Source organism: Anthonomus grandis, chromosome 5, assembly GCF_022605725.1.
Source record: "Anthonomus grandis grandis chromosome 5, icAntGran1.3, whole genome shotgun sequence".
Lineage (NCBI taxonomy): Eukaryota > Metazoa > Arthropoda > Insecta > Coleoptera > Curculionidae > Anthonomus > Anthonomus grandis.
Window position 1 is genome coordinate 35,027,725 of NC_065550.1, and position 19,745 is coordinate 35,047,469.

Sequence of the window (19,745 nt, forward strand, 5' to 3'; positions counted from 1 at the left end):
CTCCGTTTTCACCTGTCTAAAAGTAACAGCCAAAAAAATACACTGTTGCGATTTTATTAACGTTTTTAATAATAATATACAAATAATTTATAATTTTTGAATTTTGGATTTAAAGATTAACTTTTTGGTTTCTAAAGACTTACTGAACCGCCCTCGTATGTCACATTTCACGTTAAAGGTTATTGAACATTATTTAGACATTCCAAAAACCAAATAGCTATTAAAAAAACTCGAAAAAAAAATTTTAAGATATTTTTCCTTAACCGGTAAATTACTCTTGTATCGGTCATTGTTAGATAATATTAATAAATAAGTCTAAATAATGTTCAATAACCTTTAACGTGAAATGTGACATACGAGGGCGGTTCAGTAAGTCTTTAGAAACCAAAAAGTTAATCTTTAAATCCAAAATTCAAAAATTATAAATTATTTGTATATTATTATTAAAAACGTTAATAAAATCGCAACAGTGTATTTTTTTGGCTGTTACTTTTAGACAGGTGAAAACGGAGTCTGTCGTTTTTATGTCAAAATAAAATAGTGACGCATTTATTTTCGTACACTGATTTTTACCTATTCAAAAATCATAAAAATATAAAACGTTAAAATAAAAAAAAAACTTTTTTATTAGGCCGCCATTTTGAAACGAGTTAAGGTATGGGTCTAATATTTCAGGGTTATAAAGTACTCATTGAGACCTTTAAAATGAGGTACCACACGGCCCCCCTTTCTATTTAAAATTTTTTTCTCAAGATGTCGCTTAGCCGCCATCTTGGAATTTACAACTACTTAGTTTACAGTGAAAAATAGTATCTATAGACCAATTTACTTATGCCAAGTTTCAAAAAATTTTTTTGACCCGTTCAAAAAATAAATGGGGGGGGGGACTTCAAAGAAAAGCACTGTATATTTGTGCATGACTTAAAAATACGAAAGGACTCTTAAGCTTCGGTCAGGCCTAAGCAAAACTGGCCTTGGAATGTTCATCCAAGGTCTTTAAAAATTCTGTCAGGCCTGAACTTTTCCTGACTTCTACACTCGTTTAATTTTTCAATTAAAGTCTGTATCATTCAATATTAAAATTGATTTTTTCTTATCCTCCTATTATGATCGTTCGTAACTCCTGAAAGTGAGTTGGGTTTTAATGACAAAAAAACAAGAAAAATCAACCAAATTTTAAAATTCTGACACTTTTTCACCATTTCACCTTGACAACGTAACCAAATATGCCTTACGAAACAAATACACCCAAAAAGCCAACGAACCGAAGCAAGGTTAGAACTCATATCACATCGTCTGGTGATCTTTTATTATGACGATGTAAAATTTACTTTTTAATACCGAAAAAAACAACCTGACTCAAATCGAATTTCCCCGATGTCATATTCAATATTATTTGCCCCCTGCGGGTTAAACGAATATAAATATAGAAAAAGCGACGACCCTTTGTAAAATGTTTGTCCTTCCGCCACCCCCCCATCTGACAACAGTGATAAAAATCGAGATCTGACAGATACAGTCGAATTGAAAAAGACTTAATTACAAAGTTAATGCTTCACGAAGGGCCCGGGGGGATGAGAGGGGACGAGGTAAAGCCCGTACAGCCCTACGGAGGGTCCTTTTTCAACCGTCGATAGGTGTGGGTACGTCGTTAAGTTCGCAAAGCGTCCCTCGCTCGTTGCCAAATAAATCCATTTCTGCGGATTTAAATTTTCGTCAATGTCGATTTTAATTCGGTTTAAAATTGTAACGCGTTAAGCTGATTGAATTTTTTTGAATGTAAACTGCCTTGGAAACCCTTGCGTTTCGAATGTTATACCTGACGTCTTTGTTTGGTCTCAGGTAGAAAACTACTGTTATGGGCTTCAGTGGTGTTAAATAATGATAAAATTGAATATTCTTAAGAAATTTGGAAAAACTTAGTAAAGCTAAGGAATAATTGGAAGCTTCATAGCATTTGATGTTATTGCAACCTTTTTCACTTTAGTTATTTATAGGAGAACAAAGACCCGTAAATGCCCACCGTAATCGAAAATTCCATCGCTTTAAAACCTCACCGCATCAAACCCGATATGGCCGCTATATATTTATTTAAAATAAATGGGCACATTTTCAGATCGGAATCGTAACGAAAAAATAACCGGTTACTACGTACACAATCGGCCGTAATTCCTAGTTCGGGATTATACCGTCTGCATTAAAAATAAAACGAAACTCGTGACTACTGTAAAAGCTGTGCATGTGACGTAAATTGTAGCCCTTATAAGCCCACCAAGGGGGGAGGGAGGTGTAATACTTTCCTAAATATAAATTAATATTTTGCTTAAAAGCTCTCTTTCCTGCTTTACAGGTAGGCTCATGAATTAAGGTTAATTTCGATAATTTGACCCGCATACTAAAAGGGCCCGGCCCTAGAGCCTTATATAACAAATGGCCGCCCCATTCTTGTCCCATTTGTAAAATGCCGTGGCAATTTCAATTTTACGAGACCGACAATTTGCTCGGTAGGATTATGAATTGATTCCGGCGATATTTGTTTTGGGCCAATGTAATTCGTCGACGATCACGGTCAGTTTGTAAGAAATCGCCCGTTGTGGAGTATGAAGAAAAATGGAGAGAATCAGTATTAAGGGGGAAAATGCTGCTAAACAAATAGGTCAATGTGTAAGAAAGAAAATGATTTAAAAGAAAGGACAGAAAAAAATATTAAACTTATAAAGAGGATCAAAGTTAAATAAGAAAAACAAGAAACGTTAACAAATTTTTAAGAAAACTTTGATAAAACTCAAAATGTTTATTGTAAAGGATCGCATTTGTGTCCTTTTTTAAACGGAATTTTCTGCCAACGTTTCGGCCTATATTAGGATTTCCTCAGGGCTTCAAAAATAAGTAAAACCTTCTCAGTATAAGCAAAAGTGGATCCTTTTTTTCCAGGTAACTAAAGCATTTATTACTTTGAGGCAGTTGAATTTATCTATCATTTAAATGGCTGAGGTATCCTAATTAAAGGTATAACAATTATGTCAGAAAGCAGGTCAATCCTGTAAGAAAAAATTAAAAGTAAGGATAGAAAAAATTATTAAAATGACAAAGGAAATAAGAATTAAATAAGAAAATTGAGAAGCATTTCTTAGAAATCTTTAATAAAAGGCAAAATAACTATCGTAAGTGATCTCTTTTGGAAAAATTATTATTTTTTTTAACTTTGTATAGAAATTTTAACTTTATGAGTCTAAAGATCATTGCGTGTTTATTTTGGTAAAATTTTTTTGAGAAAATGAAATTGGTTCAGTCACAGTAAATTTATATGAATTCACTTTCTTATAGACGTAAGAAAAGTAGGAAAGATCAGTACTAAAGAGGAAATTTCTCTAAGAAAGCAAGCCAATGCGCTTCTGTAAGAAGAAAATAATTAATAAACAGGAAAAACAGAAAAAATTAATAAAGTTAAAAAGATTAAGGTTAAATAAAAAAATCAAAAATCGTTAACAATTTACTTAAAAAACTCTAATAAAATTCAAAATAATTATCGTAAGTGATCGCTTTTGAGTACTTTTAAGAAAATTACAGTTTTTTAACCTCGTATAGGATTTTTAATTTAATTGGATCAAAAATGATTATATATAATCGTTTCGGTTATATAATCGGTTTGTACGAAATCATTCATTATGGACTTGGAAGAAAAATTAGAAGGAGACAAATTCTATAAGAAATCAGGTCAACGTGCTCCTCTTAAAAGAAAAATATTTAAAAGAAAAGACAGAAAAAAATAGTACAGTAGTAAAGAAGATTAAAGTTAAATAAGAAAAACCAGAAACATTAACAAGTCACTAAGAAAACTCCAATAAACCTCGAAATAATTAAGGTAAATGATCGCTTTTGAGTCTTTTTTGGAAAAATGATGGCATTATCTAAACATTGTATAGGAATTTTAATTCTAAGAGGTTAAATAACATTTTTTTTAAGCTTTTTAAATTTAGTTAGATATATGGCCTAATAAAGCTTCTTCTAAATTTTTCTTTGTGCCAACGTTTCGGCCTATATTAGGCCTTCTTCAGGGCCACAGAAATAAGTCAAATCTTCTCGTTGTAAATCATGAAACGAACATCTAAGGGTATAATTTTTGAAAACCGAAAACAACTCAAATATTAGTGTATAGCTGTCTAAATTCTAGGTATAAAAATTATGTGAGAAAGCAAGTCCATGTGCTCCTATAAGAAAACAAAAATTTAAAAGGAAGTAGAGAAAGAATTATTAAAGTGACACAGAGGATTATAATTAAATAAGGCAATCAAGAAACATTAGCAGACTGCTTAGGAGACTTCAATAAAGTTTAAAATAATTATCGTAAGTGATCACTTTTGAGTACTTTTTCAGAAGAAAAAATTTCTAACTAAGGAGGAAAATTCTATAAGAAATCAGATCAATGTGCTCCTGTAAGAAGAAAAATATTTTAAAGAAAAAACACAAAAAAATTGTAATGTGTTAAAGAAGATTAAGGTTAAATAAGAAAAACAAGAAACGCTAACACACTACTAAGAACATCCTAATAAATTCGAAATAATTATCGTAAGTGATCGCTTTTCAGTATTTCTTTGAGCCAGTACTTTTAAAGCAATTTTTCAAGTATTCCTTTTTTTTGTACTTTATTCCGAAGATTTAAAGCCATTTTTCGCTTCCTACTGGTATTTAAAGCTTTTAGGACATTCGAAGCTAGTTGTGGTCCTAGACTTTTAGACATTCATTTCCATAATATATTTTAAAAATGTTGAGTCATTTTCCTTCTTATTCCAGGCGTTTCAAGTCATTATTTACAGCTAGGACACTTTTCTGCAAGCATTTTGAGCCAATTCTTATTATTTCTGGATTGTTGAGGCACTTTTTGGGTCCTAAAGTTCGGAAATTATTTTTCGTTTCATTGTAAAAGCTATTTTCCATTTTATTCCAGGTATCTGAAGCTATTTTAAACGACTTTCAGATGATTGAAGCTACTTGAATTTATATTTTGTTTATTTTAGAAGATTTTTATTATAGTTTTTAGGTGTTCCAGGTTTTTAAAGTAATGGCTAATATATTCATGAAATGGGATATTTGTACAACTTTTAAGATGTTGATTAAGGGTATGTTTTCGTATCTAAATTACAGGTATAAAAATATGTGAGAAAGCAGGTCAATGTGCTCCTAAAAGGAGAAAAAAAATTAAGGGAAGGACAGAAAAAATTATTAAAGGGATTTAGATGATTAAAATTAAATAAGAAAATTGATAACGTTAAGAAATCGCTTGGAAAACTTCAATAAAACTCGAAACAACTATCGTAAATGATCGCTTTTGAGTTTTTTCTTTAGGAAAAATGATCTTCTTGCATAGGAATTTTAATTTATTGCACTCCAGTAATAAGGAAAGAATTTGGACAGAAAAAATTGTTAAAGTGAAAAAGAGAAGTAAGGTAAAATAAGAAAATTAAAAAATTTAAAAATATACTTATAACCCCAAAAATGGTGTTTTTAATATTCAAACCGCTATAAAATAAAAACGGTTGATTGAAAAAAAAATCACTAATTCATATTTTGTAGAATTATTTACGCTCTACAATTTTTGTATCTACAAAAAAATTGAAAAAATCACTTATAAGCCCAAAACTTGCGCTTTTAACTTTCAAACCGCTATAAAACAAAAACGGTTGGTTTTACAAAAATATTTGAAGATACATATTTTATAGAACTCTTTCTGCTTTAAATTTCTGTATTTACAAAAAAATTGAAAAAATCACTTATAGGCTCAAAACTTGCGCTTTTATTATTTAAATCGCTATAAAACAAAAACAGTTGCTTTTACAGAAATTGTTACCCCTATCAATTTTATAGAGCATTTAATTGTGTACAACTTTTAAGATGTTGATTAAGGGTATGTTTTCATATCTGAATTACAGGTATAAAAATATGTGAGAAAGCAGGTCAATGTGCTCCTAAAAGGAGAAAAAAATTAAGGGAAGGACAGAAAAAATTATTAAAGGGATATAGATGATTAAAATTAAATAAGAAAATTAATAACGTTAACAAATCGCTTGGAAAACTTCAATAAAACTCGAAATAACTATCGTAAATGATCGCTTTTGAGTTTTTTCTTTAGGAAAAATAATCTCCTTGCATAGGAATTTTAATTTATTGCACTCCAGTAATAAGGAAAGAATTTGGACAGAAAAAATTGTTAAAGTGAAAAAGAGGAGTAAGGTAAAATAAGAAAATCAAAAAATTTAAAAATATACTTATAATCCCAAAAATAGTGTTTTTAATATTCAAACCGCTATAAAATAAAAACGGTTGATTGAAAAAAAAATCACTAATTCATATTTTGTCGAATTATTTACGCTCTATAATTTTTGTATTTACAAAAAAATTGAAAAAATCACTTATAAGCCCAAAACTTGCGCTTTTAACTTTCAAACCGCTATAAAACAAAAACGGTTGGTTTTACAAAAATATTTGAAGATACATATTTTATAGAACTCTTTCTGCTTTAAATTTCTGTATTTACAAAAAAATTTAAAAAATCACTAATAGGCCCAAAACTTGCGCTTTTATTATTTAAATCGCTATAAAACAAAAACAGTTGCTTTTACAGAAATGTTTACCCCTATCAATTTTATAGAGCATTTAATTGTGTGCAACTTTTGTAATAACTAAATTTACCGTATCTCAAACATTAACCGAGATTTTTCCAGCTAAATCACGGAACCATAAAAAAAGGCTACAATAAAGAACACGATTATATCCTAAATTTATTGTGACCATTGCAGTAAAAAACACGAAGAAATTGCCATTATTTCATAATTTTATCTGATGGTTAATTATTCCAAATATTATGATCAGAATAAATTAAAACTAAAAAAATTGTATTTATCTAAGGAGCTCGAGAGCCATTTTTTATGTAAAAAGTCACATGTAGTGCGCCATTTTTGTTAGTAATTAAATTTGCCGAATTTTAATATGTGGTACCTTGAGGGACTATAAATAGGGATCAGGAACTTCTGAAAAAAATATTTAAAAGAACTCCAATAAAGCACAAAATAATGCTAGTAAAGATCCATGTACTTTTTTATATATTGACCAATTAATATTGATATATTTCAACATCCCTCATTATTATTGATATATTTTTAGTACTTCTTAACTAAGAGCTAAAATTGCGCAATTCGTATGCAGTAAGTAGGTTCGTAAAACAGCTTAAAACCTTAAACAACCGAGACTTAATAAACTAGTTAATAAACAAGGGTTTTATTATAAAGCCCGCCGTGCCTATTAGGGTTAATATTTTCCATTTCCCAGTAACGCAATAGGAGAAAAGCAGCACAGGTGCACAACAATTATTATTTTCATCCTTATTCTATTTTTAATGACTAAAATGGTGCCGTGCCTCGCCTTACGACCGATTTCGCCGAACCAAGTAGTTATTTCCTGCTGTAATCTGGATAAAGCCGAACGCTTATGAATTATTGCTCGCTAAATGGCCGGATTAATAGAAAATGAACGTTGGCAATTAGAGAATATCGCTTCGAGTGATTATATTAAATGGAAAAAAAGAAAAACTATGAACGGGGGGGAGGAGGGAGGAAAAGTTATACAATAAACGCGTATGGAAAGAGAAAACTAACCCGGGGCTTATCATGTTTGCGAAACAACAACACACTCGTTGCTGTGTCAGCGGCGACACGCGATGTCAACCGGGATTTAGGAAACTTTGGAAGTTTCCCTTTATGGGGAAACTCGGCGGTAGTCTGTTGCTGTGATGCGTTTGTCTTGTCGGGAAATGAAGAAAATTCTTCGAATGTCTACTACTGGAAAGTCGTCGCGTTGTAATTTAAATTTTAGTTTCAGTTAGATCCTTGAAAGGGTCTGTGTTCATTCTCAGATCACATTACAGTGTTATAGGATTTTTCGAAATATGTACAGGATGTTGAGATTTTGAGAGTCAATAAAGTCAAACCTTCAGAGATTCTACTCTAGTCACTTAAAACCTTTTATCATGCTTTTATTACAAAAGTTACTTAAAGTCCTTAAAATCAAATTATTAGCTATTGAGCCCTATATATTCAAAGGTTCTATTCCATCAATCACTTAAAACCCTTAACAAAAATGGTAGAGTAACGTTTTCCGAATATTCTACTATTGATTTCATTTATTTGTGCACAAGAGTTCCTGAGAAATTTGACTTTGTGGAAATCCTGGGCTATAAAATCCAATTATTTAACCTAGGGGTCAACAACTTTAAAATTTCTATTCCAATTACTTAAAATCGTTTACAAAAATTATCGAGCAATATTTTCCTAATAGTCTATAATTGATTTCATTCATCTGCGTCCAATATTTCCTAAGAAATTTAAATTTTTGTAAAGCTGGGGCTTGAAAATCAAATTATTCGAACTCAAGGTTAATAGCTTCAAAGGTTCGATTCCGATCACTTAAAACTTGCCACTATTAAAGTTAAAATACCTAAAACCTAAACAAAAACATAATTATTTCATAACAAAACTTAAAAGCGATCACTTACGATAGTTATTTCGAGTTTTATTAAAGTTTTCTTAGCAATTTGTTAACGCTTCTCAATTTTCATATTTAATTTTAATCATCTGTATCCCTTTAATAATTTTTTCTGTCCTTCTCTTTAATTTTTTTTTCTCATTTTAGGAGTATATTAACCTGCTTTCTCACAGAAGCTAATATAAAAATTAATAGTTATGGATTTCTAACAAAATATTTCGGTTATACAGGTCTGGTCAACTCAGAGAACAAAAGACTACAATGAAAATGTACAAATTTGCAAACATGTTCTCTAGATAATTTAACTGATCATCTGTTTAAGCGCTTTTTTGAGTATGTACAGGATGTTGAAATACATTTTTGGAAAAACAATTTTTTTTGGACTTTTTCAAAATGTTCATAACTCAAAAACTTGATATAAGACAATGTTGAAAATTTGTACATATATTCCTTGGATAATTTAACTGGACACCTATCTCAACATTTTGCCAAATATGTACCAGATGATGATGAACAAAAATTCGACCAAAGAAACTGTTGAAAGTTTGTACACATATTTAAAAAAAAAATTGTAAGTGGATAAATTTCAGCATTTTTTGAAATATAGATAAAATTTTGAGAAAAAAAATTTTTTTGGAAGGAATAATTTTTTTAAAATTTTTCAAAATGTCAATAACTCAAAAATTCACAAGAGAAACTGCTGAAAATTTGTACACGTATTCCTTGGATAATTTAACTCAAAATTATTTAAGTCTTTTTTAAATTTGTGCAAAATTTGAAAAAAAATATTTTGGAAAAAATTATTTCTTTCTCAAAATTAAAAAAAAAACCTAAAAACTTAACAATGAATGATGAAAAACCAGAATCCAAAGAAGATGAATCAGAAAATGTTCCCGATAACACCGAAGAACCAACAGAAGAGAATAACGAGCCCTCTCAAAGTCCTGAAGATGAAGAAAAACCATCAGAATCGAATGAAGAGCAAGCAAAAGAACAAGAACCGTCGGTAGAAGATGAAACCGCCACAGAATGCAAAGTTACAGAATCATCAGCAGTATCAGATGAGTTGAAAAATGAACTGAGTCTATTGAGAGTGAAGAAGGGATTGAAATATATTTTACATGTTAATTGCAGACATTTATAGTAATTTATAATGTATGATCTACAACAGAAATAGATGCACCAATACTCCCAGGGGAAGATTTAGAAGAACTTTCTACTCCTTCATCTGATAGTGTGGAAGTAACTGAGAGTGCTGAAGGTTCTGACAGCGAAGAAGGTCTGTATCGAATTATCTGTTTTTTTAATTTAGATATATGCTTAGCTTTTATTATAGAAGAAACATTGGATGAACTAAGTGCTCGTGCTAAGTAATCTAACTGTTAAATCTTTAGAAAACCAATATAGATGCTTATCTTTTTTTATATTTTAGGGTCTTTGTAATACCAGCTCCAAATAATTGTAATCAATTCATACTCTGTATGTTCGGACAAAGCCATCTTATGACCTGTGAATCTGGATATCATTTTGACCAAGACTCGAAGGTGTTTGTTAATTAATATTTTATTTACGTATTGAAAATAGTAAATAAAGTAATGTTAATATTTTTCATTAATATAGTTTAAAAAATTTTAATTATTGGACCCTAAGCTTGATCAGCTTTATTTAAGTGCCTGCTCCGAATACGTGTACAATGCATTTCTCATGGAGACGTGCTTTTGTTGAGGTTGCTTTCCTGCTAAAGTTTTCATGCCTCTGGAACATCTAAATATTTTATTCTGCCTTTTATGTAGATCAAACTTAACGTTGGCATTCGAATGAAAATTGTTGTCCAACTTCAAAGAACCTCTCGATAGAGATATACAATTTTTACTGAAATCTGTACTGGGAACTGCTTTGATAACCTAAAAAGTTAACAAGGTAAACTGCTGAAAATTTGTACACATATTAGTCGAGTAATTTAACTGGATAGATTACTACTGGATTGGTCGAGTAATTTAACTATCTATTTACAGATTTGCTTTACATATGTATGTACAAAATGGGAAATTTATTTTTTTTTTGGAAAAATTATTTTTTCTCAGAATTTTTACAAAATGTCCATGACTGAAAAAATTAACAAGAGAAACTTCTGAAAATTTGTACAAAAATTTTGAGAAATTGTTTTTTTGGAAAATTTTTTTTTTCAGAATTTTTACAAAATGCCTATAACTTAAAAAGTTGACAAGAAAAATTGATAAAAATTTGTACACGTAGTCTCTGAAAAATTGAACTGAATACCTACTTAGGCATTTTTTTAATATGTACAAAATGCAAAGAAAAATTTTTTTTTTGAAAATTATATATTTTTTTTTATTTTTACAAAATGTCCATAACTCAAAAATTTAACAAGAGAAACTACTGAAACTTTGTACACATATTCTTTGAATAATTTAATTAAATACGTATTTCAGCATTTTTTCAAATATGTAAAGAATTAAATTCTTCAAGAAACGATTTTATTTCTCAAAATTTTAACAAAATGTCCATAACTCAAAAAGTTGACAAGAAAAAACTTTTAAAAATGTACACACATATGGATAATTTAACTGCATAACTATTTCAGCATTTTTCGAAATATGTACATGAGAAAAAAATTATTTTGGAAAAAGTAATTTTTTTTTGGAATTTTTTAAAAGTCGAAAAGTTGACAAAAAAGTTGTGCACATATTCTCCAGATAATTTAATTGAACACACATTTCATCGTTTTTCCAAATACAGCAATTTTGTATACAGGATGTTGAGAAAAAAAGGATTTTTTTGAAGAAGTAATTTTTTTGAATTATATGAAAAGTCAATAACTCAAAAAGTTAATAGGAAAAACTGCTGAATATGTGTACACAGATTCTTTAAAATTTTTTTTTTGAAAAATTACCAAAAATTTTTACAGAATGACAATAACTCAAAAAGTTGATAAGATAAACTACTGAAACTATGCTCACATATTCTCTGAATAATTTAATTGGAGACATATTTTAGGAATTTTCTAAATTTGAATAAAATGTTGAGAAGTACATTTTTTGGAAAAAAAATATTTTTTTTTCGCAGATTTACTACAAAATATCCATAACTTAAAAAGTTGACAAAATAAATTGTTAAAAATTTTTACATATATTCTCTGGATAATTTGAAAAAACACAAATTTCAGCATTTTTATAATTATGTACAAAATGTTGAGGAATTTTTTTTTTGGTCAAGTCAGTTTTTAAGAAAAATTGCTGAAAATTTGTACACATATTCCGTGGATAATTTTCCAAATATGTACAGGATATTTAGAAAATTTGTTCACAATTAAAAAAGTTAATAAGAGACAATACTGAAAATTTATACATATATTCTCTGTATAATTTAATTCGACGCCCGTTTCAGCATTGTTCAAAGAGATACAAAATATTGGAAAAATATTATAAAAAAAATTGCGAACTTTGCGAAATAATTTTTTGGAAAAATTTAGCATTTAAAAAGACTCAATGTAATAAAGACACAAGAAAATAAATTTAATTAACAATTTGTATGCATTTTTTTTCTACCTTAGATTAAAATTTTTCAGCTTTCTCTAATTTGACAAGGTGACAAAAATTCAATTTTCTTCTGCCCTGGAGATTATTCAAGATCTTTTTTACAATTTCACTCAGGAACATCAACCAAAAAAAAAGTATTCATACCAAGCTCCTGTTGAATGCTTCAAATACCCTTTATCGACACTAAACTAAGACTCCTTAATAATTCACCTTCATATTCATAAACCGATACACTCAAAAGGTCATAATAAGAATAATAATAAAAAAAAAACTCAACATTTTCCATCATAAATCGGAGCAATAGCCAATAAAATAACTGGTGTAGGGCATATTGTGATCCGGTCATGTAAGACGCCCTAAAGGTTTTATGGCGATATCCACTTTTGGGGGGAGGTTAATAAGTTACAATAATGGCCTCCGTGCCGCTGACAAGGGAGATAGAAATAGGAACCCTGATTTATTTTTTCTTATCGTGTTAGTCGGCAATCGAATTTTGTCCAGATAAATGCCAGGAAAGCACATATATATAGCGAGGACCGAGCTGTCGAACTAGAAAAGCAAATATTTGACGTTATCCGGATTGTAATTGTGTTTTATTAGAAATGATAAGCTTTCGAAATCACGTTTGTCGGAGAATGAGAGAGGAAATTAGTGCTGAGGGAACATATATAAATTCTTTCATATAGAAAGAAAAATTTAAAGGACCTCATGCACAAATAGTAAAAAAAAATAAGAACAGTTTTTTTCATATCTCTTCATACATTTTAAAAGAAAAATGAAAGGACCTCATGCACAAACAGTCATTTCCACAAATGTTTACATAATTTTCCCCCCACGTTATTTTTGCGCAAAACATTTCCCTTATCTTGCCGTATTAACTTGATACCCGATGTATGTTACTAAATCGACTTTAAGTAAGGAATTTGCGAGTTGTTAAACGGCCAGTCACGTATATAAACTTAACATAAAACACGACCCATTAAAATGGGTTTTATTCATAAAAAAAAAGGAAAAATGTCGGGTCGGTATGTAAACGATGGTTATCGTCGCTTCAGTGTAACAACTAGAAAGAGTTTTATTAAATAATTTCGTTTTTAGGGCACGGTTTTAAATAATTATTGTTGTTGAGTACTAGTCTTAAAAGTATTTATTGTTTTTATGTTAAAAGAATCCGTGCGTCCAAAGAGATAGTTTATTGCGACATTTTGGCGCCCAACGTTTTGTCACTTTTCAAGAAATTGTTTATATATTTTTTAATTTGTCATTTTAACTTAACAAGGGTAAACTATCCAATTGGAAAAATTTGTTATATATAATAAATAAATTACTAGAGTCAACTATTTTAAATAATTGTTGTTGGGTACAAATCTTGGAAGTATTTATTGTTTATTTTGTTAAAAAAATATGTGCATCCAAGCAGATGTCTTATTAACGGAAGATTTAAAGCGTTTTAGTAAAAGCAATCTAAAAACCATTTAAATAAGTCAATCTTCACTCTTAGATATTATTTGGCCACCTAATGAGTGCTTTTACACTGCCTCCAATTTGGCACTCATGCAACATTTTGGCGCCCAACGTTTTGTTATTTTTCAAGAAACTATTTCAATGTTTTTTAAATTTTCATTATTGTTGTTGAGTGCAAGTTTTGGAAGTATTTCTTGTTTTGTTTGTTAAAAAAAATCAGTACATCCAAGGGTGTTAATAGTAAAAGGGATTCTTCTATTCTAAATTCTGTGTAGAATTTTGTCTTTATTCCAGGCAATTGATCCCGTTTGGGAGTACTGCCTGGGAGGATTTTTCCCTTTATTCCAGCCAACTGTTAATATTTATCCTCTGTATTATATGATTATCGTGCAATATTTCTGATATTAAATTTAGCGCAAGTTATTTGAACGAATAACAAAAAAATTCTGTTAACATTTCTAAATAACTCGAGTTAATGGCTTTAATTTAACGTGAAATATTTACCAGAATAAAAAAATATTAAAAAAATTCTTTGCGTATTTCTGAACTAGGCCAAAGCCTTCCATACAGTTAACCATAAAATTTTGATTGAGAAAATTGAAATAATCTAGGAATCAGTGGTACAACTTTTTCTAAATTGTTTTTTTAACCTGAGGTATTTATTATTATTATTATATTATAAGTATTTCTTGTTATTTTTTTGTTAGAAGAATCAGTACATCCAAGGGTGGTAGTAATAAAGAGGATTCTTTTATTCGTTTAAATTCTGTGTAGAATTTTGTCTTTATTCCAGGCAATTCATATTATTTATCCTCTATATTATACGACTAATTATGCTCCAATATTTCTGATATCAAATTTAGCGCAAGATACTTACGTATAATAAAAAAATGCTGTTAACATTGCTAAATAACTCGAGTTAGTGGCTCAAATTTAACATGAAATATTTACCAGATTTAAAAAAAATTAAAAAATCTTTGCGTATTTCTGGACTTGGCCAAAGCCTTTGATACAGCGAACCATAAAATTTCGATCGAGAAAATTGAAATAATTTAGGAATCAGTGGTACAACTGAGTTCATTTATACTGCTTGCCATTCCGCCCTCTAATTTAGCACTTTATGCAACTTTTTGGCGCCCAACGTTCTGTCACTTTTCAAGAGATCATTTAAATGTTTTTCCAGTATTAATTTTAACTTAACAGGGGTAAACCATCCAATTGGAAAAACTGGTTATATATAATAAAACAAGGTGTGTAGAGGAACACAGCAGGGGGAAGTACTCTCACTTCTGCTGTGGATCCTTGTATCGGACAGCATGCTAGCATGGCTGGACCGGCAGCATATCTTCCTTGTAGGATAAGCAGACGACAACGTTTTACTAGCACGGGGGAGCAACCATGTATACCAACTTATGTATTTGAAAAAAATGCAAAGAGTTCTGGACGTGTCGGGCATAGAATAACTTTACTAAAAGAGGAAACTAGAGCCCATAAGAGACCTAGTGCTCTTTGGCAGATACCTGCGACTCGAAAACGGGGCCAAACATCTTGGGAAAACCCTGGATAAAAAAGTCAGCTACGCACGTAAGTACAACTAAGAAGCACGTACTAAATAATACAAACAAATACAGAGAACGAACCAATAAAATGTATATTATTTGGCAATGCTTTAAATAATAATTGTAAGTATTTCTTGTTTTTTTTTGTTAAAAGAATAATTACATTCAAGGGTCTTAATAATAAAGAGGATTCCTCCCTTAGTTTAAATTTTGTGTAGCATTTTGTCTTTATTCCAGGCAATTGATAATATTTATTCTCTGTCTTATACGACTAATTATACTCCAATATTTCTGATATCAAATTTAGCGCAAGATACTTGAACGGATAGTAAAAAAATGCTGTTAACATTTATAGATAACTCGAGTTAGTGGCTCAAATTTAACATTAAATATTTACCAGATTTTAAAAAAATTATTAAATTTTTGCGTATTTCTGGACTTGGCCAAAGCCTTTGATACAGCGAACCATAAAATTTCGATCGAGAAAATTGAAATAATTTAGGAATCAGTGGTACAACTGAGTTCATTTATACTGCTTGCCATTCCGCCCTCCAATTTAGCGCTTTATGCAACTTTTTGGCGCCCAACATTTTGTCACTTTTCAAGAAACTAATTAAAGTTTTTTTCAATTTAAATTTCAACTTAACAGGGGTAAACCACCAATTGGAAAACTCGTTATACATAATAAAACAGTATACATACCGAAACAATAAAATGTATATTATTTGGCAATGCTTTAAATAATTGTAAGTATTTCTTGTTTTTTTTTTTGTTAAAAGAATCAGTACATCTAAGGGTGTTAATAATTAAGAGGATATTTTTCTTAGTTTAAATTTTGTGTAGAATTTTGTCTTTATTCCATGCAATTGATATTATTTATCCTCTGTATTATACGACTAATTATGCTCCAATATTTCTGATATCAAATTTAGCGCAAGATACTTGAACGAATAGTAAAAAAATGCTGTTAACATTGCTAGATAACTCGAGTTAGTGGCTTAAATTTAACATTAAATATTTACCAGATTTTAAAAAAATTATTAAATTTTTGCGTATTTCTGGACTTGGCCAAGGCCTGTGATACAGTGAAGCATAAAATTTCGATCGAGAAAATTGAAATAATTTAGGAATCAGTGGTACAGCTGAGTTCATTTATACTGCTTGCCATTTCGCCCTCCAATTTAGCACTATATGCAACTTTTTGGCGCCCAACATTCTGTCACTTTTCAAGAAACTAATTAAATATTTTTTCAATTTAAATTTCAACTTAACAGGGGTAAACCACCCGTTTAACAATAACTCGTTACAACAATAAAATGTATATTATTTGGCAATGCTTTAAATAATTATTGTTGCATACAAGTCTGTGCATCCAAGGGTAAAGATGATTCTTCTTCTATTAATTTAAATTCTATATTAGCAAATGCTTTAAAGCGTGAAGAATTTTGTCTCTATTCCAGTCAGTTGATCCCCTTTACCCCCTGGTTTAAAAATAGGCCATAATCAACCAATAACCCCGCAGACAATTTCATAAAGTGAACGATGATTTTTTTATAGAAATTTAAATCTGGACTAAAAATTGACCGACTAATTGAACCCGTTTTACACGGAGGTTATACTTCGGCCCCTATCACCTTCAAACTTGCATGTGAACGAGGGTGCATCGCAAACAACATTTCGGTCAGACCAAAATTGAGTGGTAAATATTTGAGTGGGAGCGGTTATTATTTATTGAACGGGCAGATTGAGGCCAAAAATTCCCTCTAAAAAAAAACGGGCCTTTTTGGGTGTTTAAACACTTTTATTAAGGTTTTAAAGCTGAAAGGTATTTTTGTTTTTATTGTAGAATAATTTTTTTCAGTTTTCTTAAGAAGTTGTTGAAAGTTTGAAGAGAATCCGAGCATTAGGGAATTGGAGTTTTTGTTAATCGGGTCTATGGTGTCCAGGAAGCCTGCAGTAAATTCCTCTATAATTTAAGTTTTAGAGCTTGGGTCACCTTGAATTTTTTCTAGGAGTCTCTTGGATATATTTGTAGTTAATATATACATGAAAATTATATTTTATGTGATCCCAATCTATTGCATTAAAAAGTAAAGGTGTGTCATTTTAAGAGGAGATAAGTGCAGGACTGGTTAATTTGGTTGGAAATATGTCAGTTTAACTTAATTATGCAGACAAGAGGCTCAATCAGATAAAGATGAATGTTTTTACCCAATTTGCATTAATACAGTAAAAAAAAATAAGTTTTTCTATATGTGGGCTATAGAAATATTAATGATTGCAATGTAAATGGTAATTAGTATGCTTCCCTGTGAATGCCAATTTTTTCATACATTTTGCACTTATAGAATTAATAATGACATACACAGAATTAGTATAGGTTCAATGACACTTTTGCATGTTTTATACCCAAGAAGATGTATTAAGAAAAAAGTGTGACTTAGTTCGATCTACTTGGGGAATAGTGTGCAAGTCAAAATAAATATGAATTCGTTTACTCTGTAAACAATTCTTCATTAGTGTCATTACTGTTTGATAGTATTCAAACTGTACTGTATCAAATGCCTTGGCAAGATCTATAACATAATTTATCTAAATGGTTGTGTAAGGTTTGCAGTAACATTCTTTACTTCACTCTTGGTATTTTGATCTCCTTTGGACTCTTATTTGTCAGGGTCTGTTAATAGAAAAAGAAACCCAACTGTGCCAGAGTCCTATAAAAAAAATTACATTATGTCTTTTTATACTATAACTACATATAGTTTGTTAGTAGGGAAATCTATATATAAACAGTGCTATTTTGTAAATAAGCCTGGTGGGTCTCTTCTTGGATCTTATAAAAGATTTAAATGGTGTTCTTTGCCGATAATACTAATATGCTAATTGACTGTGGAAAGAATCCTGTTGATTAAATGTTGCTGTTTTTTTTTGGGTCTGATTGACGTTGCCGTAATTTCTTCAATAACTTCACTTCTAGTGCTCTGATCGTTTTGATTTTTATTTTAAAATGTTCTCTATAATATTTTATACGTTCCGTTGAAAAGATCATCAAGATCCGATAAGTAGAAACTTATATATTTAATTTTGATCATGTAGAACGTTCAAAACTTCATTTTATAAAATAAAATGAAATAAAGCCCAGAGGCAGATTCTGGGGTGCAAGGACAAAGAAAAAGCGCATTCCTTCTTTTGCAAATATCAAAAATAATCAAATTAAAATAGATGCAGGGGTACTAAACTTGTGTATTACAAAGTACTTTTGCAAAATCATAATAAAACAAACACTATAAACCCAAAAAGACAAGAGGTTAGTTAACATCTAAAATTAATGCCTGACCTCTATGGTGTCTGACGTGATGATTCTGACTCCCAGAGCAACAGGGTTGTTCCATATACATCGTCCAACTATTCTCAAAATCCCCTTTAGCACTCAAAAACAAACAGTATTCCACCAACAACAGGAGCAACAGTAAATTGGCCATTTTGGCCCTAAAGATGCCGGTTAACATGAACATTATTTCCACGTGCCGTTTTACAACCAATCGAACTGTCCTTATCAATATTTTATTATCAGTTAATATTTGTTAAAATGCACCACACACTAATGTCACTTAATAATGGAGATTCTACTTGGCAGGTCTGCATCAGTTTGAGGTTTCCAGAGCGAATGTTAATAAGGAAATTAACCGAGTATGGTGCAAGGGTAAGAAGATTGAGATTGTTTATAAAAAACACATTGTTTATGGCGTAAAAATGCGTTAAATATGCGAAAATCGACGTGAATGGCGACAACCTCGGGCAAAAGGTCGCGACGAACTGAAAATGGAGCGAAGAAGAGGAAGCGTGTTTTAGTAAATGGCCGAGTGTTCGGCTCGGCTCGGTCGAGTTCGGCCCTTTGAGAGACAGAAATCGGAGATTAGAGTCTCTCCTCGTTCTCTTGCTTTTTTACCTTTGGGTCATACCTGAGTGCCGTTGGAGAGGTTAGAGATGAGACGGTGTAAATGTGGCTTATGCCCGATTATAGTTTAGGAATATCGGAATTTAGGATTAAACGGTTTAAAATGGGTCAAATTTGGGACTAAAACGGGGTTTTTTGACGCCAAGTGATAATTTATGGCATTTTTTAGGTGCCATTTAATCATTTATTATCCGTCATAAATTATTTCCGATTTTTATTCCAGGCGTTTGGAGTCATTTTCCACTTTATTCTTAGTACACATTACTAGTTTTTACGGTCATTACGGTTTTCTATTTTTAATATTATTTCAGAAATTTAAAGTTTTTTTACGCTTCTTCCTGATTTTTGAAGTCATGTTTAATTGCCTTTCATATCAGAAAATTTTGGACAAAGCTATGGAAACTCAGATAATCATGTTGACAGACTTAATATTATTCCTTCCAAACAATCGGGATTTAGACCCCGATTTTTATTTATTATATAGTATAGTAGACGATATCGTCACTTCTTAAGATTCTGGAAATGTACTTTTGTTAAATGGAATCCCCTGTATATTTTTACATAAATCAAAAGATAATAATTTTCTTAATAAAAAAGTTTATTTACACTAATAGCCTAAACCTAAAAATCAGGCCAAAGTTATAGCGATATTAATAATTTTGTCAA

General features: G+C 30.4%; 1 protein-coding gene across 3 annotated transcripts in view; it reads right to left on the minus strand.

The window, feature by feature from the left end:
* Positions 1–19,745, minus strand: part of LOC126736922 (semaphorin-2A) — a 713,174-nt gene that overhangs the window by 433,638 nt on the left and 259,791 nt on the right. The window contains exon 1 of one of the 3 annotated variants that reach the window (XM_050441558.1): positions 18,459–18,924. The exons of the other annotated variants lie outside the window; for them this stretch is intronic. Within the exon in view, the coding sequence (XP_050297515.1) occupies positions 18,459–18,636 (178 nt within the window). The 5' untranslated portion in view covers positions 18,637–18,924. Of the gene's footprint in view, positions 1–18,458; positions 18,925–19,745 lie in introns of those variants that run through there. 3 annotated transcript variants of the gene reach the window in all.